General features: G+C 39.4%; 1 protein-coding gene across 1 annotated transcript in view; it reads left to right on the top strand.

Moving 5' to 3' along the window:
- The window catches only part of LOC141000723 (nuclear factor of activated T-cells, cytoplasmic 3-like), a 30,201-nt gene continuing 2,914 nt past the window's right edge, over nucleotides 1-27,287 (top strand). The window contains exons 1-9 of the mRNA XM_073471523.1: nucleotides 1-425; nucleotides 5,925-6,636; nucleotides 6,783-7,181; nucleotides 7,985-8,147; nucleotides 13,781-13,980; nucleotides 14,632-14,804; nucleotides 23,090-23,230; nucleotides 23,324-23,379; nucleotides 24,470-25,169. Of these exons, the coding sequence (XP_073327624.1) occupies nucleotides 353-425; nucleotides 5,925-6,636; nucleotides 6,783-7,181; nucleotides 7,985-8,147; nucleotides 13,781-13,980; nucleotides 14,632-14,804; nucleotides 23,090-23,230; nucleotides 23,324-23,379; nucleotides 24,470-25,169 (2,617 nt within the window). The 5' untranslated portion in view covers nucleotides 1-352. The remainder of the gene's footprint in view (nucleotides 426-5,924; nucleotides 6,637-6,782; nucleotides 7,182-7,984; nucleotides 8,148-13,780; nucleotides 13,981-14,631; nucleotides 14,805-23,089; nucleotides 23,231-23,323; nucleotides 23,380-24,469; nucleotides 25,170-27,287) is intronic.

Below are 27,287 nucleotides of genomic sequence, written 5' to 3'. Positions count from 1 at the left end.
TAATATGCACACAACGTCGTCCGCACAGGTATGCCAGAGTTTACGAGCCGGCCGTGAAGGCATCACGAGGATCAACCTGGAGAGTAAACTCGCTTCGTCCGAACAGAAACACGAACCCGACGAGTTGAGTCCAGAATGGCGCTTTCACGGTTCCGCTTCGCGACTCGGGGGCGTTTTTATTGATCGTGTCGATGTCGGGTCAGAACTTTTAGCCGTGAAGTTTTTAGTCGACGTGTCGAGAACAAGAGTTCTGCTTTCGGTCGGATGGAAGTGAGTGAGACAGGTCAGTCCTAGAGACAGACAGGTTCGGGCCAGCGGCGGGTCTGAGGACAGGTACCGTCCCCGCGGTCCAATGTCCGCGTCTCAGTTCGCCGAGGAGCTGGACTTCAGACTGGTGTTTGAGGAGGACTCGCGCCTCGCGGCAGGTACGTGTCAGTTTGGAGACGGCGGTTAATGTCCGCCGCGTGAAGCTGGCGAGGACTAGCCGGGGGGCGGAAGTGTGAGCCCTTCAAAATAAAACACATGGGGTATTTCAATACGTGCTGCTGTACAGAAGTTAAATAGTGTGAATATAAGAGTTTGTTGTGTTTGTTCTGATGTAGCGAACATAAAGGTTATATTTCAAGTAGGGATGCACGATATATATCTGACAGGTAAATTATAATCAATAATGGACATTTTACATTATCGGTTATCAGCAGATAAAGAAATTAAAGCCGATAGAGCATCTGCACACAGTAGGTGGGGGTACAGTTGTTTTGTGAGCAGCCAATAAAAACAGATGAACAACAAACAAGCTGAACTTACACGCAGCCGTGCATGAAAAAGTATAAAAATTTGGTTTCTATTATCGGTTATTGTATCAGCTGAAAAAAAATCCATATTGTGCATCAGTAGATTTATATTTCAAGATATATTAAAGGACACAGTGAGGTGACTTGTGTCGTCTGTGTCACTAATTTATATTTAAGAAACAAACTTACACTTCCACACTGCTCCAGTGGGAAAACGGATCTGTCCTGTCAATAAAGACAATAAAAAGGCTGAAACATAAAAATAAAAAATCATTTCTTTTAATGGAAACTTTAATGACTCAGCTCACTGTGAACCTGAGCTCTGCTAAAGAGAAAAGTTTGACTTGTTGCTACGCACTCCCGTTAGACAGATAGGATTTTACTTTGAAAGTCGTAACAGGAAGTGATGTTGTCTCACTTCAGCGCGTGTGACACATCCAGCTGTCTGCTGTCAGGTTTAGGTGAATGTTTGAAACGTTGATCAGGTGAAGAAGTGAAGAAACCAGCCTCCTCTGAGCCTCACACACACCTACACACACTCACAGTATCGATTAGTGTCATTGATGAGTGTTATTGATGAGTGTTATTGATGAGTGTTATTGATTGGTCAGCTGTAGTTGTGTAAGTCTACAGGCTGTTGCACAGGTTGCTGTAGTTCACTCTGATCAGCTCGTGTTGTGTTTGTGATGTAAAGTCACATTTGATGTTGTCTGGACTGGATTTTAAGTTTACTGTCAGAAAACTGGCAAATATTCATTCACATTTAAGAAAATTGCTGATTAATCAATTTGCTCAACAATAAATAAGCAGCTTTTTCTATAATAACATTAGACAACAAGTCTGCAGCTCTGTCAGGCTGGACACACACACACAGGTATTACACAGAGCTAAATGCTAATGCTAACATGCTTACAGTGACATACAGTGATGCCAAACAGGTGTCTTTTTTTTTACAAGGGTCACAATTTTGGTATTAGCATGTTAGCGTTAGCTAATTAGGACTAAATACAACCACCAAACAAAAGTACTGGACGTGTTACTTGACCTAGCCAGCTAGCAGTTAGCTATACACATACACACATACAACATATATTCTAAATAATTTCCTTAAACTGTGATTTTGTTGGTCTCTCTTGTGACATGACATCTACTTCCTGTGTGTCCGTCCTGGCAGAGGGACCCCTCCTCTGTGGCTCTTCTGACGTTTCTTCCATCTTTTTTCCTGTTAAAAGTTGTTGTTTTTTTAAATGTCAGATATTTACTCGCTTGAACGTCGAATCGAGCGTCTGATCTCAATGTGATTGTGATTTTGGGCTATATAGCTGGCAGGGTGACAGCAGAGGTGCAGCACTACATGTTGGTGTCCCGCTCAGGAAATGCTCATGAAAACATCTAATGTAGCCGTCGTCTCCAAAGTTGAGAGCAGATTTTCGCCCCTGCGCTCGTGTTGTAGTGCTCGAGATCTGCCTTCAGACCAAAACTGTTCTTAAAAACACTTTTTCATGGTCTCTGTGTCGTTGTCTGATACTTTCTGTACTTCATGTTGGTTTGTTTCAGAAGACGAGTCGACCAGAAAAACTGATGCTTGCAAAAACTGTATTGTGTTCGGTGGATGATGAAACGTGAATAAAAATAGTTCAGTTAATTTCATCTCCTCAGGGTTTGTTTGTGTTTTATTACTCATAGAAAACAAAATAAAACTCCCACACAGGATCGCTCTCACATGTACACACATATCTGACAATAGACTCTGTGGACGTTTTTATGCAAATGTTGTTCTATTAGTGTCGGTGGTTTGCATGTTTATCGTAAGCGTGTCGTGCAGTGTGGGACTCTCACTGCTCCGGGTTGTGTTTTGGTCTCGGTTTAGGTGGTCTTGACCACAACGCGGCCCCAGCTCAACAAAAAGTCAGAGAATCACCTGATATGTTACAATTCATCTTGAGAGGAAACCTGATTGTCTGAGCCAAATTTATAGCGATCAGTGTAAATGTTGTTGAGATGTTTCAGTCAGAATCCAAGTGGTGCAAAGATCGACGGACAGATCGACCGAGTCGTTCTGCTAACGTGGCTAAAAATACTAAAGATTCACTGTTTCTCTGTTTCACTGATTTGTTGCTTTGCTTCAACTTTTCTGATTATAAACTGAATTAATTTGGGTCTTTTAGACTGTTGGTCAACAAAACAAGACTTCTGAAGGCTTCACCGTGTGTATTGTGCTCATTATATTGTCACTATTTTCTGATATTTCATAGAAGATCAGTTGATCATGACAGTAAACTGCAGATTCATCAAAAATGGAAACTAGAATGGCACTCAGCAGAGCGCATACCTCCACCAAGACCCAACATCCCCTCTTGCACTCACGTAAAGATACCAGCCACATGAATAGACCTGATTTTTCATCAAGATCCAAGAATTAAACGTTAAAGAAAGTGAAATAAAACATCCTGGATCCGTCCCTTTTTCTGGACCTGCACCAAAACTTCATGAAGTCTGTTCTGGGCTGAGACTCAGCCTCCATCTGAAGTTGGTGGAAATCTGCTCAGTAGTTTTTGTGTAATCCTGCCGTCGATCACATGCCGTGTATATTTTCTGCAGATGAACCAAATCAATTAATGATCCTTTCGTGCTCACTGGTTCCAGTAAATTCTACCTCATTTTTTTTGTGTTGAATGAGTCGTCCCTGAAAATATCAGACAGCAGTGACACGAGGCAAAACTGTGGCTTTAAGTGCAGCAACTAAAGATTAGCTTCGTTATTTTCTTGTTTAGTCGATGAGTTGTTGGGTTTATAAAAATGTTTTGATCAGCTGACGTCCTCAGATGTCTTGTTTTGTCCGCAACCCAATGATATTCAGTTTACTGTCACAGAGGAGGAAAGAAACCAGGTTGCTTGATTATCACAGTAGTTGTCGATTTAATTTAGTAGTTGACAACTCATCGATGAAAAGTACCAGTAAGTGTCTCTGTCTGTACAAATGTTGCTCTGAAGGAAATCTAATGACATTAAACCAGTGATTTTAAATCAGAGTAAACTAACTGAATCGATACAAACACTAAGAAGTCTGTTTGGATCCTCCTGGAGATGAAAGGTTTCAGGTTCTGGTGGCTGATTGTCTCGTAACGTTTGACCCTCCTCTCCGTGAAAAGATCGATTTGAGTCTTTAGTATTTTATTGATGGTCTTTTGTAGCGGTTCTGTCCACATGAAGCAGTACTGTGAACATTTTCAGTGTTTATCTGAAGTTCTGATCCATCCTCAGCTAAATGACATCAACCATAAAAATGAAAAAGGTGGACTGCTTCATCTGCAGGTGATTAACTGGACTCTCTGTTATAAAGACATAAACAACCAGTTCATTGTGTGCTGACATCCAACAGCTGATAGCTGTACATGTGCGGAGGCTGCTTGTGTTTCAGACAGCGTGACGCCCGGCCCGTCTGCCAGCGGCTTTTACTTCCTGCTTTTCTAACTGCTCTGTGGCACCCAGCTGGCAGCAGGCATCGCTCCTCCTCCTCTCTCTGGGTGGTGGTGGTGGTGGGGGGGGGGATAACTGCTGCATCACATTGCATTTATCTCCCTCCTGCACATTGAGGGTTACTTGCAGAGGAGCAGCGAGCGGAGCTGCTGGAGCAGATCACAGTTGGCACTTTGACGCCTTTTTTGACGCCTTTTTTGCATTTAGCATGCAATGTGTGTGCGAGAGCGAGAAACAGGGGTATTAATAGTGGGGTTGTGGTGAGGAGTGTGTACAGCTGTGTGAATGAACCTACTGAACTGTTGTAGATAATCTGTCAACTGTCCAGTGCAGGAACCAATAACTGCTGCTGTAGTGTCGCTGCACTGCTGAGTCCAGAACACACAGACATTTCTCTCCATCATGACCTTTAGTTCATGCACAGTGGATATGAAACTTCTTCTCAAACTTGTCTTTTACATCTAAGTGTCGTGTTTTTGCAATCAGATGGGGGTTTTAATGTGTTGGGGGGGTTTCCCAGGTCGTGTGGTGTGTGTTATTAAGATCTGAAATCTGAGAGTTTGAGGGTTGAGAGACCATTTTTATTTCAGGATAAAATCACCCGCAAATGAAAATTCAGTCGTTATCTGATAGAAAGAACAACACAAAACATGTCCGGAGCTTCACAGTAAAACAGCGCTGCAGCGGTCTCCTCAGCAACTGAAGCAGCTGGAGACTTGTTTTAACTCGTACAAAGCAACCAAAACATAAAATGACTCCACACAGCTCATCCAGAGGAATCCAAGTCTCGACTGGAGGACTCAAAGCCAAGCCCTGAAATCTCACATTGATTTGAAAAGTGCGGTGAGGAGGTAATGTCTGAATTTTACATAAAGCCGCAGATCCACATGTTTCAGAGGCTGGAACGGTTAATCATCTATCAAAACACTTCTGTCAGTCAACCTGTGGATTAATCTGCTAATTGTTGCAACACTACGCAGGAGAAGTCGTCACAACACAGTAGCCGCTGTGTCTACGGCGTTGATGTGTGTACCGTTGTGTATCCTGATGAACTGAAGTGTATCGACACACGGCTGGTGTGTGTTTCCCTTCAGTCTGTTGGGATGAACTGAGTGATAGATTTCCTTAATAATTAACAGATTGTCAAAATTGTTGTTGATGAATTTTCTTCAACCAATTGTTTAGTCTATAAGGTGTCATGTTTCCAGAGCTAACCCAAACTAACTCAGTTTACAATGACCAGAAACAGGAACACAGCAAATACCTTTTTATTAATTAAGTCAGATTCTACCTGAAGAAACCGAAGTGTTGAAGGAACCGGAGCAGAGCGGAGAAACAAAAAATGCTTCTTCTGCTGGATGCAGTAGATGTTTGCCTTTAATGTTGGACACACATTAAATATAAAGCATTTGTAGTGTGAAATATTGCGTCTGCACTAAGGTTAATGTTTTATTTCATAAAAACGTATGTTAACTTAGTGGAGGTGGTCGTCCTCTGTTACAGAACACTGTGATGGTGTTTCTGTCTACGTTTTATGAATCTGTCTGCTGTTGACAGACGAGTATTAACGGTCAGGTGCAGGACTGAGTCTGTTTGCTATGCAAATGTTCTCGCTGATTTACATGTTGGTGCGTCTCTTACACCCCGCAGGTCCAGATCTCGATGTGAGGACACCGCCCACCTCCACACAGGCTCTGGCCGAGCAGCCTGTCCTCCAGGAGCTGCAGAGCCACCCTGCATGTTTCCCCCCCGCAGACGACTACCAGTATGTCGGCTACCAATCCCAGGGGCTCCAGTACGGGGCCCAGGGGAACCCCAGAGCCTTTGACTGCCCAAGTATCCAGATCACCTCCATCGCTCCCAACAACCATGTGGAGCTGGGCATTAGCCAGGAAGTTTTGGCGGTGGGTGGGGCAGAGGGGGGTTACCATGAGGCGTCCAGGTCCAGAGGACAGCTCTACCTGCCCCTAGACTCCTGCTACCGGGACATGGTGCTGTGCCCGAGCCCCTGTAGCAGCCTGTCCTCCAGGAGCTGGATGTCCGACCTCTCCTCCTGCGAGTCCTTCTCCCACGTGTACGACGACGTGGAGGGGGAGCTGCGGGACGCTGCCCACCTCGCCCTTGGGTCGCCCCTCGGGTCACCTCTGGGGTCCCCGGGCTGCGGGGGTGGGGCCTTCGGGGTGGAGCTGTGGCAGCAGAAGTACCAGCATCCTCTGGCCTTCAGCCCGGCGCTGTCACCTCATCAGTCACCTCGCCAGTCGCCTCGTCAGTCGCCTCGTCAGTCACCTCGTCAGTCGCCCTGCCACTCCCCTCGCACCAGTGTCACCGAGGAGAGCTGGCTGAACCGCCGGCCCACCTCCAGGTACATTCATCAGGTTTCTAAATGACTAGTTCTTAACTTTATGTATTTACCAAAGTAGTCTCATTGAGATCAAAATGTAAAGAAACATTCATAGTCAGACACCCAATAAAACCAAGAATATTTATTTTGAATTGATCCTTCCTCAGGCCGTCATCCAGACCGACCTCCCCCTGCGGCAAGCGACGCCACTCCAGTGCCGACCCCTACGCCCGCTCGCCCTCCCCTCACCACTCCCCCAGCCCCACACCAGGTGCCTCTCCACGAGGCAGTGTGACGGACGACACCTGGGTGGGAAGCCCCGCCGGCGCCCTGGGATCCCTCCTGCTGTCTGGCTACCAGGAGCTGGACGTCCCCTCCAAAACCAGGAGGACGTCGGGGACCCAGCTCGGCGTCTTGGCCGGTCAAGGAGACCCCGGACTGGAACCTTTTCAGGATTCCCCCGGAGAGGAGGCACGTGAACAGGACGGCCTGGCCGAGCTCTTTCTTCAGGTGCCCTCCCACTTCAGCTGGAACAAACCCAAACCTGGAAACCCTCCTCTGTTCAGGTCTGTTATTATGAATGAGGCAGATTTTGTTTTTGTACTTTAACAAAGTGAATGAAGTCAGTACGGAAAATGCAAAATATCTTCTGTTTCTGGTGCAGAGTTAGATGAAGAGATTGGTACCACCTTCATATGTGCCTATAAACTTTAGCCTAACAGCCAGCTGGCGGTTAGTTAAGCTCAGGACAAGACTGGAAACAGGACGGCTTGTCTGGCTCTTTCTAAAGGCAACAAAATCCACCTGTGAACACCTCTAATGCTCCCTGATTAACGTGATATCTCGCTTGTTTAATTCGTACACAAGCAGGAACTTCATGGAGTGTCTGCAGGTCACCTGGTAGCGACTCCCAGCCAAGAGTCTGGCTCATAATCCATCGTAAAATCATAAAACAGTGAAGTGTCCTTTCACACACTGGTGTTTTTGTTTGGGTGTGTTTTTGAACTTTGGTCGGAGCCAGGCGAGCTGTTCGCCCTGTCTCCTGTCTTTATGCTAAGCTAACTGGCCTCAGCAGGAGCTTCGTATTTTCATATTTACTGTGGAGGCATGAGAGTGATATCAGAGAGCAAATGAGCATATTTCTCAAAATGTTTTTCTTTCAACATCCTCTAACTGGGATAACGTCTCATTCAATGTTTTTTATCTTCTAACTAATTAATCAGTGTGAGTAAGTTTTGAAGAAAAGAAAAAATCAACCCTTTTCACCATTTTCTGACATTTTATAGACCAAACAACTAGTCGTGAAAACAAACGTTAGTTGCAGTCCTGATAAATTATCTGATCACGTGTCTGTCGTCTCTGCCTCCAGGACCTCATCCCCACCTCCTCTGGACTGGCCTCTGCCCAACCAGTTTGACCAGTGTGAGCTGAAGCTGGAGGTCCAGCCCAGATCCTACCACAGGGCACATTATGAGACGGAGGGCAGCAGAGGATCCATTAAGGCAACTCCTGCAGGACATCCTGTCGTCAAAGTAAGTCCTCACTTCTAACTGAGTAACAGGCTCCGTCTGACTCCACCCTGATGTTTGATTATATTTTGTTCCTCCACAAAATTTCCTTCGAATTTTGACATCTGTGGTCAGGTCTCTGAGGAGGAGGAGGCATTTAATGTCAGTGGGAAATTCTACAAAATACAGCAGCTCCATTGCCAAGTTTTCAAGATACTGAGTATTAGCACAGCAAAATCTCAAAAATATTTGCATTATTTCTCCTGTCAAAACTTGGTCGAACTGTAATGGAGGTCATAATACTGTCTGTTAATTAATCTGGTAGTATCAGATAGTGCCGAATTCATCAACTGAAAATCAACTGACAACGATTTTGATCATCAATTTTTTTGTTTATTTGTATTTGTAAAGAAAATGTAGCAAACATTTTCTGGTTCCAGCCTCTAAAATGTGAGGATTTTTTCCTTTTTTCTGTTCATATCATTACAAATTGAACAGGTTTTTTTGGTGAGTTGGACTAATAAGAATTTTTGAACTGATAAAAGTCATTAGTGGTAGCCCTGTTATCAGGATGCAAATATTTTTGAGGTTGTATTAAGAGTGAACAGTGATGTACCACTGTAGATGGTTCAGAGAGCAGCTGAGGTTGTGTTCTGCTGATGTTGGGCCGAGCAGCCTCGTGGATCCTCTGGATCAGAGAACAGAGGCAGGCCGAGGCAAGTAAAGCTCATCAAGGACTCAAATGTAACGGACACCAGCAGGGTTATTCTGGGTGTCACATTCTCTGCCGCTGCTGAAGCCAGATGAGCTTCCTGCTGCACAATGTGTAGAAAGTCACAGTGCTGCTGAGCGACACAGGAAACAGAGAAACATGCTGATGGCTGCAGTGTGAAGATTTTTTTTTTCTTTGGTTAAATCCACAAAATACAGCGACTCTCTAGAGGATCATCTCAGGCATCATGTTTTTATTTCTCTTCTGATGAAAACATGATCCGTGTATACTTTTTAGATTTATTATATGTATTTGTTTTATTTATTTTACTATTTATTAAATCAAGTTTAATCCAATTTTTTTTTTGTCATATGTGAAACCGAGTTGAAAACACAAATTACAGGAAGATTTTTTTTTTTTTTTTGACAAACAAAAATATTTCTCCTCCTGGATTTTTTTTTCACTTGGCACATGTGAAAAAATAATCGGAAATTTCAGGAGAATTTTTTTTTTTTCATACGCGAATGTTTTTGTTTCTCCAAGATAATAGAAGAAATTTTACAGAAGAAATTTTTTTCATGTATGAAACAAGCTGAAAATAAATATTTCAGGGTTTTTTTTTTGTGGAGGGGAAATTGACCAGATAATCTTCTGAAGTTCCTTTATTGTTCTTTCATTTGTGAAATTTTTTTTCGTACAGGAAATATTATTTTATTTTTCCCCAAGGGAAAAGAAGAAATTTCCCCTCCTGGATTTTTTTTTTCACTTGGCATACCTGAAAAAAACAAAATCTTAAATTTCAGGAGAATTTTTCTTTTCATACGTGAATTTTTTCTCCAAGGTAACAGAAGAAATGTATTTTCATGTGTGAAAATAAAAATTATAGGAGGATTTTTTTGTGGGGTGGGGAGTTTGACCAGATAATCTTTTGAAGTTACTTTATTATTTTCATTTCTGAAATAAGAAAAACAAAATCTGAAATTTCCCTCCAGATTTTTTTCCTCCTAGAAAAACAAAACTGAATTTTTAGAGAAAAAAAAATCAGAATTATTTTTATCCCATAAAAAAGGATGATGTTTTTTTCTATCTAGGAAAATAAATATGAATCTTTAGGGGAAAAAAAGTTTTTTCCTAGATTTTTCCTCCTAGAACCTCCTATCAGTTTCTTTTCCCACACTCAGTACCAGTTTCACACATGAAAAGGAAATCGGTAAAAAAAAAATCAAAAAAATGTTCTAAATGTTTTTTCAACCTAGAAAAAAAATCTGAATTTTTAGAAAAAAAATCTGAATTTTTAGAAAAAAAATCTGAATTTTTAGAAAAAAAATCTGAATTTTTAGAAAAAAAATCTGACTTTTTGAAAAACAATTATTTTTTTTCCACCTAGAAGAAATCTGAATTATTTTTCTTCTAGATGTCTTTCCTCCTATCAGATTTTCTTCCCCACTCAGTACCAGTTACTCACATGAAAAGAAAATGTATACAAAAAGAATATTATATTTAAATTTCTAGATGTTTTTTCCTCCTAGAAAAAAAACCCAGAATTTTTAGAGAAAAAAAATCAGAATTTTTAGAGAAAAAAAATCAGAATTATTTTTATTCTATAAAAAAGAAATCCACTTTTTTTCCTAGATGTTTTTTCCATCTAGGAAAAAACATCTGAATCTTTAAGGAAAAAAAGTTTTTTTCCTAGATTTTTCCTCCTAGAAGCAAAAATCTGAATTCTTTTTATTCTATGAGATGTCTTTCCTCCCGTCAGTTTTTCACACGAAAAGAAAATCTATGAAAAAAAAAAAATCTAAATTTTTTTGCCAGTTTCTTCCTCCTAGAAAAAAAATCTGAATTTTTAGAAAACAAATCTGAAGTTTTAGGGGGAAAAAATGATTTTTTTAGGGGAAAAATTGTATATATATTTTTTCCACCTAGAAAAAAAAATTGAATTATTTTTCTTCTAGATGTCTTTCCTCCTATCAGAGTTTTTCCCCACTCAGTACCAGTAACTCACATGAAAAGAAAATTTAATTTTTTTTCCTCCTAAAAAGAAAAATATGATTTTGTTTTTTCCAGAGTCAAAACCTCCAAGTAACAATCTGTAGACTCTCTGACTGAGTAGCTCAGAGTGTTGGGACGCTGCCTCCGAGATTAGAGGTCGTGGGTTTGATTCTCGAGTCGTTCAGGTCCACAAAACGGATCAACGTTGAATTTTGAAGGCTGAAGTCCAAAAGAAAGAGTGAAAAGCTCTGAGAGACAGAGTTCATCAGTCTGATCAGACAGCTCAGGCTGATAGAGGACTGCTCTGAACTTCTGAGGTCAATGGTTCGATTCTTATGAGGCTCAGTGAATTTTAAAGTCCAACACCCAAAGTGAGAGTGAAAAGCGCCCAGAGAACAGCTCCCAGTGTGAAGAGGACTTGGTGGCGCAGTGGGTTTGTTCTTGACTGGTAGTAACCAGAGGATCTGGCGCTGGATTTTTATTCTATGAGATGTCTTTCCTCCTATCAGTTTCTTTTCCCCCACTCAGTACCAGTTTCACACATGAAAAGGAAATCGGTAAAAAAAAAATCAAAAAAATGTTCTAAATGTTTTTTCAACCTAGAAAAAAAATCTGAATTTTTAGAAAAAAAATCTGAATTTTTAGAAAAAAAATCTGAATTTTTAGAAAAAAAATCTGACTTTTTGAAAAACAATTATTTTTTTTCCACCTAGAAGAAATCTGAATTATTTTTCTTCTAGATGTCTTTCCTCCTATCAGATTTTCTTCCCCACTCAGTACCAGTTACTCACATGAAAAGAAAATGTATACAAAAAGAATATTATATTTAAATTTCTAGATGTTTTTTCCTCCTAGAAAAAAAAATCAGAATTTTTAGAGAAAAAAAATCAGAATTATTTTTATTCTATAAAAAAGAAATCCACTTTTTTTCCTAGATGTTTTTTCCATCTAGGAAAAAACATCTGAATCTATAAGGAAAAAAAGTTTTTTTCCTAGATTTTTCCTCCTAGAAACAAAAATCTGAATTCTTTTTATTCTATGAGATGTCTTTCCTCCCGTCAGTTTGTCACACGAAAAGAAAATCTATGAAAAAAAAAATCTAAATTTTTTTGCCAGTTTCTTCCTCCTAGAAAAAAAATCTGAATTTTTAGAAAACAAATCTGAAGTTTTAGGGGGAAAAAATGATTTTTTAGGGGAAAAATTGTATATATATTTTTTCCACCTAGAAAAAAAAATTGAATTATTTTTCTTCTAGAAGATGTCTTTCCTCCTATCAGAGTTTTTCCCCACTCAGTACCAGTAACTCACATGAAAAGAAAATTAAATTTTTTTTCCTCCTAAAAAGAAAAATATGATTTTGTTTTTTCCAGAGTCAAAACCTCCAAGTAACAATCTGTAGACTCTCTGACTGAGTAGCTCAGAGTGTAGGGACGCTACCTCCAAGATTTAAGGTCGTGGGTTTGATTCTCGAGTCGTTCAGGTCCCCAAAACGGATCAAGGTTGAATTTTGAAGGCTGAAGTCCAAAAGAAAGAGTGAAAAGCTCTGAGAGACAGAGTTCATCAGTCTGATCAGACAGCTCAGGCTGATAGAGGACTGCTCTGAACCTCTGAGGTCAATGGTTCGATTCTTATGAGACTCAGTGAATTTTAAAGTCCAACACCCAAAGTGAGAGTGAAAAGCGCCCAGAGAAGAGCTCCCAGTGTGAAGAGGACTGGTGGCGCAGTGGGTTTGTTCTCGGCTGGTTATAACCAGAGGATCTGGCGCTGGTTCAAGTCCAGCTGACTGCCGGTATGTAGATCCTCAGTTCTGGGAGATGGTCCTGTGGTTTCTCAGAGATGGAAGCAGGGAGGCGTTGGACGTAGAGTTAGCAAGCTGTCCTTTAAGCAGCTGTTTGAAACCTTTGACTCACACAAAATTAAGGAAATATATTTATGTTTCCAGCAGCAGTGAAATGTTCCTGCAAACTCTAGCCATGTTAATGTGTGATGACCTGGTCAACTGTCTGAGCTGAAAGTAAATCAGCGTCGTCCCATAGTCCGCTGCTTTAATCTATGAGAAACCACAGGCCGACAACTGAGGATCCAGGTACTGGAAGGCAGCTGGATTCGAACCAGCGCCAGATCCTCTGGTTACTACAAGTCGAGAACAAACCCACTGCGCCACCAAGTCCTCTTCACACTGGGAGGTCTTCTCTGGGCGCTTTTCACTCTCACTTTGGGTGTTGGACTTTAAATTTCACTGAGTCTCATAAGAATCGAACCATTGACCTCAGAAGTTCAGAGCAGTCCTCTATCAGCCTGAGCTGTCTGATCAGACTGATGAACTCTGTCTCTCAGAGCTTTTCACTCTTTCTTTTGGACTTCTGCCTTCAAAATTCAACCTTGATCCGTTTTGTGGACCTGAACGACTCGAGAATCAAACCCACGACCTCAAATCTCGGAGGCAGCGTCCCTACACTGATGAACTCTGTCTCTCAGAGCTTTTCACTCTTTCTTTTGGACTTCAGCCTTCAAAATTCAACACAGATCAGTTTCCTGGACTGGAACGACTCGAGGATCGAGCCCAAGATCAGTCTTAATGTTCAAATCACATTCTGGCTCTAGGTCGGTACTCACCACACAGACTCATCTCACTCAGAGAATTTTTTTCCCAAAAAGTTTCTTTCAACTTTAATCATATTCATCAATCAGTCAGTTTATCAAACATCAGGATATGCTGTCAAACATCCAAACTCCAAGTCAGGTATAACTGGACTGATTCTGTCTGAGACATCACACTTCAGTTTCACTTTCAATTTGAATTGTAACACCCTTTCTGGACTGTTTCACACATGGGGACAGGATGGAGGATGTGTCATCCCCCCGAGTTTCACCAGGTCTAAGTGACTGTTGAGGTGTCTCAAAGGAACAGAACCTGTTTTTTACATGTGTATAATTTAATTTGTGTCCTCAGTTGACTGGATACAGCGAGCAGCCGGTCAGCCTGCTGCTGTTCATCGGCACTGCAGACGAGCGCTACCTTCGCCCCCATTCCTTCTACCAGGTCCACCGGGTGACGGGGAAGATGGTTACCACCACCTGCCAGGAGAAGGTGATGGGTGGTACGAAGGTCCTGGAGATCCCTTTGCTTCCAGAAAACGACATGTCCGCCAGGTAACAGAGGGGCAGGAACAAACCTGGATTTAGCCTCAGAGTTTATTTTTAAGGCATTAAGATAAATTCTGGAGCCGTGTTTTCCTTTTGTGAGCTGATCCTGTCAGCGTCGTCCATCTCAAATATAATTATAGTAGCAACAACAGCAGTGTGATTAGCAGTTTGAGCATTCAAACTAAAGTAACGAGCCTGTTTCGAAGATGTGCGAAGGAGAAAATTCAGATATTTGTGTTCAGATATAGAGAAGTTAAAAGTTGCCAGAGAAATAAATACTCAAGGAAAGTACCTGAAAACTCTAGTACAGTAACAAAGTGTTTATTCTTTATTATATTTAGTATTTATTTATCATCTGTACTTCATTAGTTCTCACCTCTGCTATAAGCCCATTTCTGAATTACTCTTTATTTTCAAATCCTCGGTTGTTACAGGTTATTAGACATTTCAGAAAGTTACTAACGACATACATTCAAGACATTCAATGACACTTTAATCAACCAAAACATTAGCCAAGCCAGCAGCTAATGAGATTTCTCCAGCTGTCTGTTTACAGTTATTCTTCCTCTTCTTTGTGTTTACTGCATGATACATTTACAGTAACTTGTTTACACGCTTTGTGTTAAACTGAATGTCTTCTGGTTTTCTTCTCCACAGCATCGACTGTGCCGGTATCTTGAAGCTGCGTAACGCTGACATCGAGCTGAAGAAGGGAGAGACGGATATCGGGCGAAAGAACACGAGGGTGCGAGTTGTGTTCAGGGCCGCCGTCCCTCAGCCGGACGGCAGGATGCTGTGGCTGCAGACGACGTCTGTTCCTGTGGAGTGCTGTGAGTCAGCTGCAATATTAATACACCACATTTACATCTGATTATGTTATTCAGAGTGACCTTACAGTGAGGTCAACAGTGCCTCACATTCAACAGAGAGGCAACCACAGAAAGATTAAAGGTTGTTTTCCTTCAATTTGAAACCAGATTAAAGTCGAACAAGCGGAGGAGGAAGTTCAGGGGATGTTTTGTTCAAAATTTTGACACAGATTATTATCAGTGAGGTTTTTTTTCTTACTGCTGATTGAATATTTCCTCTTTCTATGCAGAGCTGTAGTCTACTGTGTAAGATGGAGAAACTACAGTTTAATTTAATACATTTAATGGTCCCCTTTTTGTAGAAAGTAAGATTTCCATGTTTCCAGTTGAAGGAAAAAAGTCAGAATTTTAAGAGAAAGTTGAGGGGAAAAAGTCAGAATTTAAGAAAAAGGTTGGAAAAAAGTCTGAATTTTGAGAAGAATCTTTTGGGGGGGAGAGTTAGAATTTTTGGAAAAAAGCCTGACCTTTTTCCTGAACTTTCTCTCAAAATTCTGACTTTTTCCCTCATTTTTTTCCTCATAATTCTGACCTTTTTCCCCAAATTTCTGACTTTTTTCCCTCAAATTTCTCTCAAAAGAATTTTGAGAGAAAGTTGAGGGAAAAAGTCAGAAATTTGACCTTTTCCCTCAATTTTTTTCTCAAAATTTTTACTTTTCCCTCAAATTTTTTCTTAAAATTTTGTCACCATTTTTTCCTCAAAATTCTGACTTTTTTCCCCTCAACTTTTAATTATGACTTTTTTTCAAAATTCTGACTTTTTTCCCCTCAACTTTTAATTACGACTTTTTTTTCAAAATTCTGACTTTTTTCCCCTCAAATTTCTCTCAAAATACTGACTTTTTTTCAACCTTTTTCTCAAAATTCGGACTTTTTTCCCTCAATTTGCCTCTTAAAATTTTGATTTTTTTGACCTAAACTTTTTCTTGAAAATTCTGACTTTTATTTCGAACATTTTCCTCAAAATTCTGACTTTTTTCTCTTAAAATTCAGACAGACAGAAAATGTTCTTCTCTTAAAATCTTATAATCTTTTGTCACCAATTTTTTTCTCAAAATTCTGACTTTTTTTCAAACTTTTTCTCAAATTTCAGACTTTTATCCCTCAACTTTCTCTTAAAATTCTGACTTTTTTTCCCTTTTCCCCCAAAATTATAACTCCCCCCCCCCCAAAAGATTCTCCTCGAAAGTCTGACTTTTTCCCTCAAATCTTCTCTTAAAATTCTGATTTTTTTTCCCTCAACTTTTTCTGAAAATTCTGACTTTTCCCCCCAAATTTCAGACTTGTTTTCCCTCAAATTTCTCTCAAAATTCAGATTTTTTCTGTGTTCTGTTTTACTGTGTAACATGGAGAAACTACAGGTTTATTTAATGGTCCCCTTTTTGTAGAAAGTAAGATTTCCATGTTTCCAGTTGAAGGAAACAAGTCAGAATTTTAAGAGAAAGTTGAGGGAAAAAAGTCTGAACCTTTCAACCTTTTTCCCCCCAATTCTAACTTTCCCCCATAAAAGGTTCTCTTCAAAATTCTGACTTTTTCCCTCAAAATTCTAACTTCTAACTAAAGTCCATTGCTTCCATCTATGAGAAACTACAGGCTGACAGCTGAGGCTCCAGGTACTGGCAGGCAGCAGGATTTGAACCAGCGCCAGATCCTTACTAAATTCTGACTTTTTTCCCTCAACTTTTTCTGAAAATTCTGACTTTTTGCCTCAAATTTCTCTCAAAATTCAGATTTTTTCTAACCTTCTTCTTAAAATTCTGACTTTTTTCCCTCAACTTTTTCTGAAAATTTTGACTTTTTGCCTCAAATTTTCTCTTAAAATTCTGACTTTTTTGCCTCAACTTTTTTCTGAAAATTCTAATTTTTCCCTCTAATTTTTCAAATTTTTTTTTTCCAGAAAATTTTGACATTCCCCTCAAATTTTCTCTCAAAATTTCGATTTTCTCAACTTTTCTCTTAAAATTCTGACTTTTTTTCAACCTTTTTCTCAAAATCTTGATTTTTTTCCCCTCAACTTTTTCTGAAAATTCTAACTTTTCCCTCAAATTTTCTGTCAAATTTTTGACTTTTGTCACCAACTTTTTCTCAAAATTCAGATTTTTTTCAAACTTTCTCCTCAAACTTCAGACTTTTCCCCTAAAATTCTGACTTTTTTTCCCCAAAATACTAACTCCCCCCCAAAAAGATTCTCCTCAAAATTTCAACTTTTCCTTCAATTTTTTCCCCTTTTCCCCCCAAAAGATTATCCTCAAATTTCAGACTTTTCCCCTCGAATTTTCTCTTAAAATTTTTACTTTTATCACTGACTTGTTTTCGTCAAAAGATTCTCCCTTTCGCTGAACTATTTTTAAAGTTAGTTTTCTCTTTAAATTCTGACTTTTTTCTCTCAAAATTCTGATTCTAATCTTTTTGTGTGTGTGTGTGTGGGGGGGGGGGGTTAGAAGTTTGGGAAAAAAGGGGGAAAAAATCTGAATTGTGAAGAGAAATTTGAGGGGAAAACAGAATTTTCAGAAAAAAAGTTGAGATTAAAAAAAAGTCTGAATTTTGAGATAAATTGAGGGAAAGAGGGAAAAGTTTGGAAAATTTTAAGAGAAATTTGGGGGGGAAAAGTCAGAAAGTCAGAAATTTTCTTTGGGGGGAATAGAATTGGGGGGAAAAAGAAAAAGTCAAAATTTTAAGAGAAATTTGAGGGAAAACAGAATTTTCAGAAAAAAGTTGAGACAAAAAAAGTCTGAATTTTGTGTAAAAGTTTGAAAACAGTCAGAATGTTGAGAAAAAATTTTGGGGAAAAAGTCAGAATTTTAAGAGAAATTTGAGGGGAAAAAAATCTGAAATTTAAGAAAAAGTTGGAAAAAAACTCAAAATTGTGAGAGAAAATTTCAGAGAAAAGTTTGAATCTTCAGAAAAAAGTTGAGGAAAAAGTTTGAAAAATTTTAAGAGAAATTGGGGGGGGGGGGGGGGGAGTCTGAAATTTGAGGAGAATCTTTGGGTAGAATTTGGGGGAAAAAGTCAGAATTTTAAGAGAATTTTTGAAGGAAAAGTCCACATTTTGGGGAGGGAGTCAGAATTTTGAGAAAAAATGAGGGGAAAAAAGTCAGAATTTTAAGAGAAATTTGAGGGAAAAAAGTCTGAAATTTGAGAAAAAGTTTGAAAAAACCTCAAAATTTTAAGAGAAATTTCAGGGAAAAGTTAGAATCTTCAGAAAAAAGTTGAGGTAGCAAAAAGTCAGAATTTTGAGGGAAAAGTTTGGAAAATTTTAAGAGAAATTTTGGGGGAAAAAGTCAGAAATTTGAGGAGAATCTTGGGGGGGGGGGGTCAAAATTTTAAGAGAAATTTGAGGGAAAACAGAATTTTCTGAAAAAAGGTGAGACAAAAAAAGTGAATTTTGTGAAAAAGTTTGAAAAAAGTCAGAATTTTGAGAAAAGTTTGAAAAAAGTCAGAATTTTGAGAAAAGTTTGAAAAAAGTCAGAATTTTGAGAAAAGTTTTTGGGGGAAAAAGTCAGAATCTTAAGAGAAATTTGAGGGAAAAAGTCAGAATTTTAAGAGAAATTTGAGGGAAAACAATTTCCAGAAGAAAGTTGAGGTAAATTTGAGAAAAAGTTTGGAAAAAGTCAGAATTGTGAGAAAAATTTTGGGGAAAAAAGTCAGAATTTTAAGAGAAATTTGAGGGAAAAGAGAATTTTCCGAAAAAAGTTGAGGTGTAAAAAAGTCTGAACGTTGAGAAAAAGTTTGTAAAAAGTCAGAATGTTGAGGAAAAGTTTGGGAAAAAAAGTCAGAATTTTAAGAGAAAACTTTCAAAAATGTTCAGGGAAAAGCAGAATATTTTTTTGGGCGTGGGGGGAGTTAGAATTTTGGGGAAAAGAGGGAAAAAAAATCAGAATTCTAAGAGAAATTTGAGGTAAAAAAGTCTGAAATTTGAGGGGAATCTTTTGGGGGTTAGAATTTGGGGGAAAGTCAGAATTTTAAGAGAAATTTGAGGGAAAACAGAATTTCCAGAAAAAAGATGAGGTAAAAAAAGTCTGAAATTTGAGAAAAAGTCAGAATTTTGAGAAAAAGTTGGTGACAAAATCCACATGGGGGGAACTGGGGGGAAAAGGGGAAAAAAGTCAGAATTTTATGAGAAATTTGAGGGAAAAAGTCTGAATTTTGTGAAAAAGTTTGAAAAAAGTCAGAATGTTGAGAAAAAAATTTGGGGAAAAAGTCAGAATTTTAAGAGAATATTTGAAGGAAAAGTCCACATTTTGGGAAGGGAGTCAGAATTTTGAGAAAAAAATGAGGGGAAAAAAGTCAGAATTTTAAGAGAAATTTGAGGGAAAAAAGTCTGAAATTTGAGAAAAAGTTTGAAAAAACCTCAAAATTTTAAGAGAAATTTCAGGGAAAAGTTAGAATCTTCAGAAAAAAGTTGAGGTAGCAAAAAGTCAGAATTTTGGGGAGAAAAAAAAACAGAATTTTGAGAAAAAAAGAGGGGAAAAAAAGTCAGAATTTTGAGGGAAAAGTTTGGAAAATTTTAAGAGAAATTTTGGGGGAAAAAGTCAGAAATTTGAGGAGAATCTTGGGGGGGTAGAATTTGGGGGGGGGAGTCAAAATTTTAAGAGAAATTTGAGGGAAAACAGAATTTTCTGAAAAAAGTTGAGACAAAAAAAGTGAATTTTGTGAAAAAGTTTGAAAAAAGTCCAAATTTTGAGAAAAGTTTGAAAAAAGTCAGAATTTTGAGAAAAGTTTGAAAAAAGTCAGAATTTTGAGAAAAGTTTTTGGGGAAAAAAGTCAGAATCTTAAGAGAAATTTGAGGGAAAAAGTCAGAATTTTAAGAGAAATTTGAGGGAAAACAATTTCCAGAAGAAAGTTGAGGTAAATTTGAGAAAAAGTTTGGAAAAAGTCAGAATTGTGAGAAAAATTTTGGGGAAAAAAGTCAGAATTTTAAGAGAAATTTGAGGGAAAAGAGAATTTTCTGAAAAAAGTTGAGGTGTAAAAAAGTCTGAACGTTGAGAAAAAGTTTGTAAAAAGTCAGAATGTTGAGGAAAAGTTTGGAAAAAAAAGTCAGAATTTTAAGAGAAAACTTTCAAAAATGTTCAGGGAAAACCAGAATATTTTTTTTGGGGGGGGGGGGAGTTAGAATTTTGGGGAAAAGAGGGAAAAAAAATCAGAATTCTAAGAGAAATTTGAGGTAAAAAAAGTCTGAAATTTGAGGGGAATCTTTTGGGGGTTAGAATTTGGGGGAAAGTCAGAATTTTAAGAGAAATTTGAGGGAAAACAGAATTTTCAGGAAAAAGTTGAGGTAAAAAAAGTCTGAAATTTGAGAAAAAGTTTTGGAAAAAAGTCAGAATTTTGAGAAAAAGTTGGTGACAAAATCCACATGGGGGGGGGGGGCAGAATTTTGAGAAAAATTTGAGGGAAAAAGTCTGAATTTTGTGAAAAAGTTTGAAAAAAGTCAGAATGTTGAGAAGACATTTTGGGGAAAAAGTCAGAATTTTAAGAGAAATTTGAGGGGAAAAAAATCTGAAATTTGAGAAAAAGTTTGAAAAAACCTCAAAATTGTAAGAGAAAATTTCAGAGAAAAGTTCGAATCTTCAGAAAAAAGTTGAGGTAGCAAAAAGTCAGAATTTTGGGGAGAAAAATGAGAGAAAAAAAGAGGGGAAAAGTCTGAATTTTGAGAAAAAGTTTGAAAAATTTTAAGAGAAATTTGGGGGGGGGCGGAAGTCTGAAATTTGAGGAGAATCTTTGGGGAATTTTCAGGAAAAAGTTGAGGTAAAAAAAGTCTGAAATTTGAGAAAAAGTTTGAAAAAAGTCAGACTGTTGAGAAAAAGTTTTGGAAAAAAGTCAGAATTTTGAGAAAAAGTTGGTGACAAAATCCACATGGGGGGGGGGGGGGGGGTCAGAATTTTGAGAAAAATGAGGGGAAAAAGCCAGAATTTAAAGAGACATTTGGGGGGGAAATTCAGAAATTTGAGGAGAATCTTTTTTTTTTGGGGGGGGTGGGGTAGAATTTTTGGGAAAAAGGAAAAAGTCAGAATTTTAAGAGAAATTTGAGGGAAAACAGAATTTTCAGAAAAAAGTTGAGGGAAAAGTCCACATTTTGGGGAGGGAGTCAGAATTTTGAGAAAAAAATGAGGGGAAAAAAGTCAGAATTTTAAGAGAAATTTGAGGGAAAAAAGTCTGAAATTTGAGAAAAAGTTTGAAAAAAACCTCAAAATTTTAAGAGAAATTTCAGGGAAAACAGAATTTTCAGAAAAAAGTTGAGGTAAAAAAAGTCTGAATTTAGAGAAAAAGTTTGAAAAAAGGGGAAAAGCTAGAATCTTCAGAAAAAAGTTGAGGTAGCAAAAAGTCAGAATTTTGGGGAGAAAAAAGCGAGAATTTTGAGGAAAAAAATGAGGGGAAAAAGTCAGAATTTTAAGAGAAATTTGGGTGAAAAAAATCTGAATTTTGAGAAAATTTTTGAAAAAAAGTAAGAATTTTGAGGAAAAGTTTGGGAAAAAAAAGTCTGAATTTTAAGAGAATATTTGAGGGAAAAGTCCACATTTGGGGGGGAGTCAGAATTTTGAGGAAAAAAATTAAGGGGAAAAAGTCAGAATTTAAAGAGAAAACTTTCAAAAATGTTCAGGGAAGTGGAGAATCATTTCTTTGGGGGGGGGGGGGGGGAGAGAGTTAGAATTTTGGGGGGAAAGGGGGAAAAAAGTCAGATTTTTGAGAGAAATTTGAGGGAAAAAAGTCTGAAATTTGAGAATAAGTTTGAAAAATCCTCAAAATTTTAAGAGAAAATTTTAGGGAAAAGTTCTTCAGAAAAAAGTTGAGGTAGCAAAAAGTTAAAATTTTGGGGAGAAAAAGTCAGAATTTAAAGAGAAAACTTTCAAAACAGTTCAGGGAAAGGGAGAATCTTTTGGGGGTAAATGGAACAAAAAGTCTGAATTTTGGGGGAAAAGTCAGAATTTTAAGAGAAAAACTTTGAAAAAAAGTCTGAATTTTGAGAAAAAATTGGTGGCAAAAGTCAAAATTTTTAAGAGAAAATTAAAGGGAAAAGCCTGAAATTTGAGGAGAATCTTTTTTTTGGGGGGTGGGGGGGGGGGGGGGGGGGGTAGAATTTTTGGGGAAAAGGAAAAAGTCAGAATTTTAAAATAAATTTGAGGGGAAAAGTCTGAATTTTGAGTAAAAGTTTCAAAAATTGTAAGATGTTTCGGGGGGAAAAGTCTGAAATTTGAGGATACATTTTTTGGGGGGGAGTTAGAATTTTGGGGAAAAGGGGGAAAAAATCAGAATTCTCAGAGAAATTTGAGGTAAAAGAGTTTTCAGAAAAAAGTTGAGGTAAAAAGTCTGAATTTTGAGAAAAAGCTTGAAAAAAGTCAGAATGTTGAGGAAAAGTTTGGAAAAAAGTCAGAATTTTAAGAGAATATTTGAGGGAAAAGTCCACATTTTTGAGGAGGGAGTCAGAATTTTGAGATAAAAATTAGGGGAAAAAAAGTCAGAATTTAAAGAGAAAACTTACAAAAATGTTCAGGGAAAAGGAGAATCTTTTGGGGGGGAGTTAGAATTTTGGGGGAAAATTTCAGGGAAAGTTAGAAACTTCAGAAAAAAGTTGAGGTAGCAAAAAGTCAGAATTTTGAGAAAAAAATTAGGGGAAAAAAAGTCAGAATTTAAAGAGAAAACTTTCAAAAAAGTTCAGGGGAAAAAAGTCAGAATTTTGAGGAGAATTTTTTTTGGGGAAAAGTCTGAATTTTAAGAGAAAAGGTTTGGTAAAAGGCAGAATTTTGAGAAAAAATTGGTGACAAAAGTCAAAATTTTAACAGAAAATTTAAAGGTAAAAGTCAGAATTTTGAGGAGAATCTTTTGGGGGGGGGGGAGTTTGAATTTTGGGGAAAAAAGTCTGAATTTTAAGAGAAAGTTGAGGGGAAAAAAGTTAAATTTGAGAAAAAGTTTTTAAAAAATTGAGAATTTAAAGAAAGAATTGGTGACAAAAGTCAAAATTTTAAGAGAAAATTTGAGGGAAAAAAAGTCCAAATTTTAAGATCAGACTTAGAAAATGGATCACCTGAAAAAAAAATCAAGAACAACAGAATTATTAAAAGAAACACCTTCCTAGAAAAATACATTTGAGGAGAGATTTAAAAGAAGTAACTGAATTTGCAAACCCTGCTTTAAAAAATGTTGTGACACTTGAAGTCAGAGAAGACTGAAGGCAATAACAGAATGGGCCTGAATATGAGCATAATGTGGGACCTTTAAGGACCAATAAAAACAAAAACTGTGTTGTGTTGCAGCCCAGCGCTCGGGCCAGGAGCTTCCTCAGGTGGACAGCTTCAGTCCAGCCAGCTGCTCCGTGGACGGTGGAGAGGAGCTGCTCATCATCGGCTCCAACATCTCCACTCAGTCCAGGGTTGTTTTCGTAGAGAAGGGGCCTGGTGAGATCAGTTTATGTCATATATATCACATAAAATGTGGTTTTACATCCCCTCACCTGCTTAGGATTTAACTGACATGTTTTGCCCCCTCAGATGGACGATCGCTGTGGGAGATGGATGCCAGGCTCGTGCCAGAAAAAAGCAGCGGAGTAAGTAGAAACATCGTGTTAAATACCCAGAAAAATATGTTTTACATTTTACATCTTTACAGAAGATTAACATGATTTTTTTTTGTGGTTCCTGTGGCAAAACGTCAGAGAAAAAAATCTGTATTTTTGATTTTGGGCTGTTCCTTTAACGGACACTGCTAACATGTTTGATCTTACAACAAAGTGAGGTCATGTTTGTATTTTTGTCAACTTACTGTGGAGATCCTGCCACTGTACGTCATGTGATGCTCTGTTATGTAACGAGGCGAGGGATGTGTGAAAGCTCAGTTTGTGTTCTGGATCAAACGTTTGAGTGTTCTCTCACATCTTGGAGAATCTTTCTCGCTGAAATTTACTCTAGTTTTTGTAGCACTGAAACGTCACTTAAGATGGCGATGAGGATTCCCCTGAGAGGAAGTAGAAAGAGGAAGTTAACAAGAGCTTGCTGAAACCACAGAGAGACCGAGGCTGAGTCTAAATGTGCCTTTGACTGAGGAGGAGAGGGAAACGATGCAGGAGTCACTGTGACATCACTGAAGAGTTAAAATTTGTGGTAGATTTTGAAACTTGGATGTGGTGACTGGATTATTTGTGTTTCATTTGGGCCCACGGAAAAGAAAAATGTGTTTGTTTCTTTTTATGTTAAAATCATAACCCCTCTGTCATTCAGGCCAAACCTTAGACGGCAGTATTTAAGATGTAACCAGAAGAGTGTGAGGAAACAACAGTGTTGACGTTCTGTCAAAGACGTCTGTGTACTGTGTCCCATGTCTCCACACTGACCTCCGTCACTCTCAGAAAGACCTCCGTCAGGTAATCGGGCCACTTAGCTTCACGGCTAACTGAGCTACTTACCAATGGCAGCTAGTCACTACAGCCAAAGATAGCGACAGCACAGAGTTTAGTGAGCAGCAGTAAGTAATAGTTGTAGCGCTGCCTTCTGGTCGTTTACACCTTTACCTAATTTACACAAATTACACCTTTAAATTTCTGCAAAGATGGAAACAACTTATAGTTCTGGATTCAGCCATGAGACCATGTTTTGGTTTTTCTGTGCTTTTCTTCACATCTTTGTGTTTCTGTCTTTCAGTCCAGCATTGTGGTGGAGGTCCCTTCTTACAATAAGAAGACAACGGATCCGGTCCAAGTCCAGTTCTACGTCTCAAACGGGAAGAGAAGAAAAAGTCTAGCACAGAGCTTCACCTATCTGCCCGGAGTCAGACGTCACCACATCAAACAGGAGTGCTGGGAGACGGACCACATCTCCCACAATCCACCTGGCTTCTTTCCGACCTCCTCCCAGCTTCCCTCCCATGACCGAGCGCTCGTCCCAGACGTGCTTTACTATGATTCCTGTGACATCCCAGTGCATTGTGGTCCTCCTCCTCAGAACACGCCTCGTCTTCATCATCCCCCCGCCTCCTCTGTCCCCCTTCAGATGTTTCCTCACACTTCCTCCTCCTCCTCCTCCATGGCCTCCGCAGTCCCCCATCACACCTTGATTCCTCTCCAGACCTCCATAATGCCTCCTCAGATCTCCATGATGCCTCCCCAGGCCTCTTCCGTGCCCCTTCAGACCTTCACCCTGCCCCCTCCCACCTCCTCCGGTGGACCTCAGAGGGAACCCTCTCCGTCTCTGAGCTCCAGAAGAGCCTTTGTGACCCCTGCTGACCCCCAGAAGGACTCTGTGCTCTCCGGCCCAGGAGAGGTGCTGAGCATCAAGCAGGAGCCAGAAGACCCCCATCCAAATCTGGGATCTTTGGGCCTCCAGGAGATCACTCTGGATGATGGTACGAAGCTCCGTATTTTTTTTATTAATGTCTAAAATCCTGAATTCAGATGTTACTTAAACTTCTGTGTTGTGTTGGAAGCCGGTTGTTAGTTTCTGTTAGCAGACTGTTGCTCTCCGCTGAGACGAGGCAGTCAAGAACGTACGTAAAGTCACAATCCAACCTGAGTCCTTCACAGAGAAATCCGCAGTCCAGCAGCTTTAAACAACTTCAACAAATCGTCCACGGGCTTGTACAGACGACAGAGAAACGGAGAAGGTCTCATTTTCACGCCACGTTACAATCTGATCATGTATGGCCAATAAAAGTGATTAACTCATGTAAACTGCTATAAATAGTTACATAGAGTCCCTTTAAGTAAAAGTACAATAAAATGTACTTAATGGATCAAAAGTAAAAGTACTCGGCTTACACAACACTCACACGGGACACTAACTCTGGTCGCCCACACAGACTGAAAGTCATTTGCATGGACGACTCGGCCAGATCCTCATTCTGACATTTCATTAGATCACCTGAAGACCGACCTCGCCAACAAACGCCTCATAAAACCACTCAAACAGTCTTCAGAGGCAGAATGTCACCTTCCATACGCAAAATATTGAAAACAACGTGCTCTCTGAGCGTCACGGAGATCGCTGAAGCGTGCGCTGCTACGTCCTGTGAAACCACACCCATCCGGGGGAAACACAGAGTTATTGGAGAGTCCCTGCAAATCACACAGACAGTTTACTGGATCATGTGAGCGAAACACAGTTAACAAACAGACGAAACAGCCTTCATACAGATCTGCTGTTCGACTGGTGATCTGGACCTTAGATTCAGATCCATGATCCAGATCAGTTCTCACTGTGTCTGCTGCAGCTGTCTGTCTGTCTGTCTGTCTGTCTGTCCACACTCGCTCTGTGATGTTGGTTATTTATACGTTGTGGCCCTCTGTGTGTGTGTGTGTGTGTGTGTGTGTGTGTGTGTGTGAACACTGTGTTTCTCTCTGATCTGGGTTAATAATAGCTGCGTCTGCTTGTTGCTGGTCTGAATGATGCAGATGGGAGTTAAATTAGTTGCTGTGCCTCAGTTGGTGGGCAGCAGCTGTTGTCAGGCCCCCCCGCCCCCCCTCGCCTTTCAGCTTGACTTTGACCTCTGCAGCCTGAACTGCTGCTGCTGGAGAAACGTCAGCCCGGTGACCTGAAGGTCAGAAGACTTCATCCTTTAGCTCAGAGGTTGTACATGTGTACGTTGTGTCCAGGTCGACCAGTGAGTGATTCCTAATGACGATGTCTCTCTCTCTCTCTCTCTCTCTCTCTCTCTGTCGTGTCCCATGATGCCCTCTTTAGTTTTGACGCTACCTTCAATTAGAATTAAACCTTGAGGACGGAGATAAACTTGCTTTTGAACTGCGTGTTTGCGTGGACCAGCGGCTGCGTCCTGAACGTAGTTGTTCACATACTTGCCTTGATACGCGTATTACTGGGCGATACCACTAGATGGCGTGTGTTAGCTTGTTGTCCCCGCTGCTGATGACTTCAGGAAGAGCGCCAGGCTTTTAGGACAGTTTTTGTAGTGGCCAAACTGGATAATTACAATGTCAGGTGACGCACTGAGTCCCCAAAAAAACGTTTTTCCAATAAGCTAACATTGTGAAAGAAGCATCTGTAAAACTGTGGATAAAAATCAGAATTTGAGTCATTCGGTCCAATAAAACTGTGACAGTGTAGAAGAGCCGCATGATGAAATTATTTAATCTCTATTCAAGTGGGCCGGCTCGGTCTGTGGGCCTCACAACACAGAAGATGTGGGTATTTTCATAGGCGGGAAGTTGAGCTTTTCTGGCTTCATGTGCCACTGAGCAGCTTTCATAAAAATGAACGGGGCTCCTCCTTTAACACTGTATCCAGGTTTTAATGTAACGTCCACAAACACCTTGTTAAAAGCACATATGTCTTCGGTCTCAGGCTGAATGAGTGTCCGTGTATATATGTCATATTATTAATCATATCAGTGGCATGAAATGGATTTAAAATGACAATAATATTGTTTATTGCAGTTATTTCTGGGACTACATATCGCCTGACAACTACCCGCTGCAGCAATGTAATTTTGGGCTACATAAATAAAGTT

The sequence above is a fragment of the Pagrus major genome, chromosome 8 (genome assembly GCF_040436345.1).
Source record: "Pagrus major chromosome 8, Pma_NU_1.0".
Taxonomy (NCBI): Eukaryota; Metazoa; Chordata; class Actinopteri; order Spariformes; family Sparidae; genus Pagrus; species Pagrus major.
Note: the sequence above shows the minus strand (reverse complement) of the source record. Positions and strands in the feature narration are given on the sequence as shown.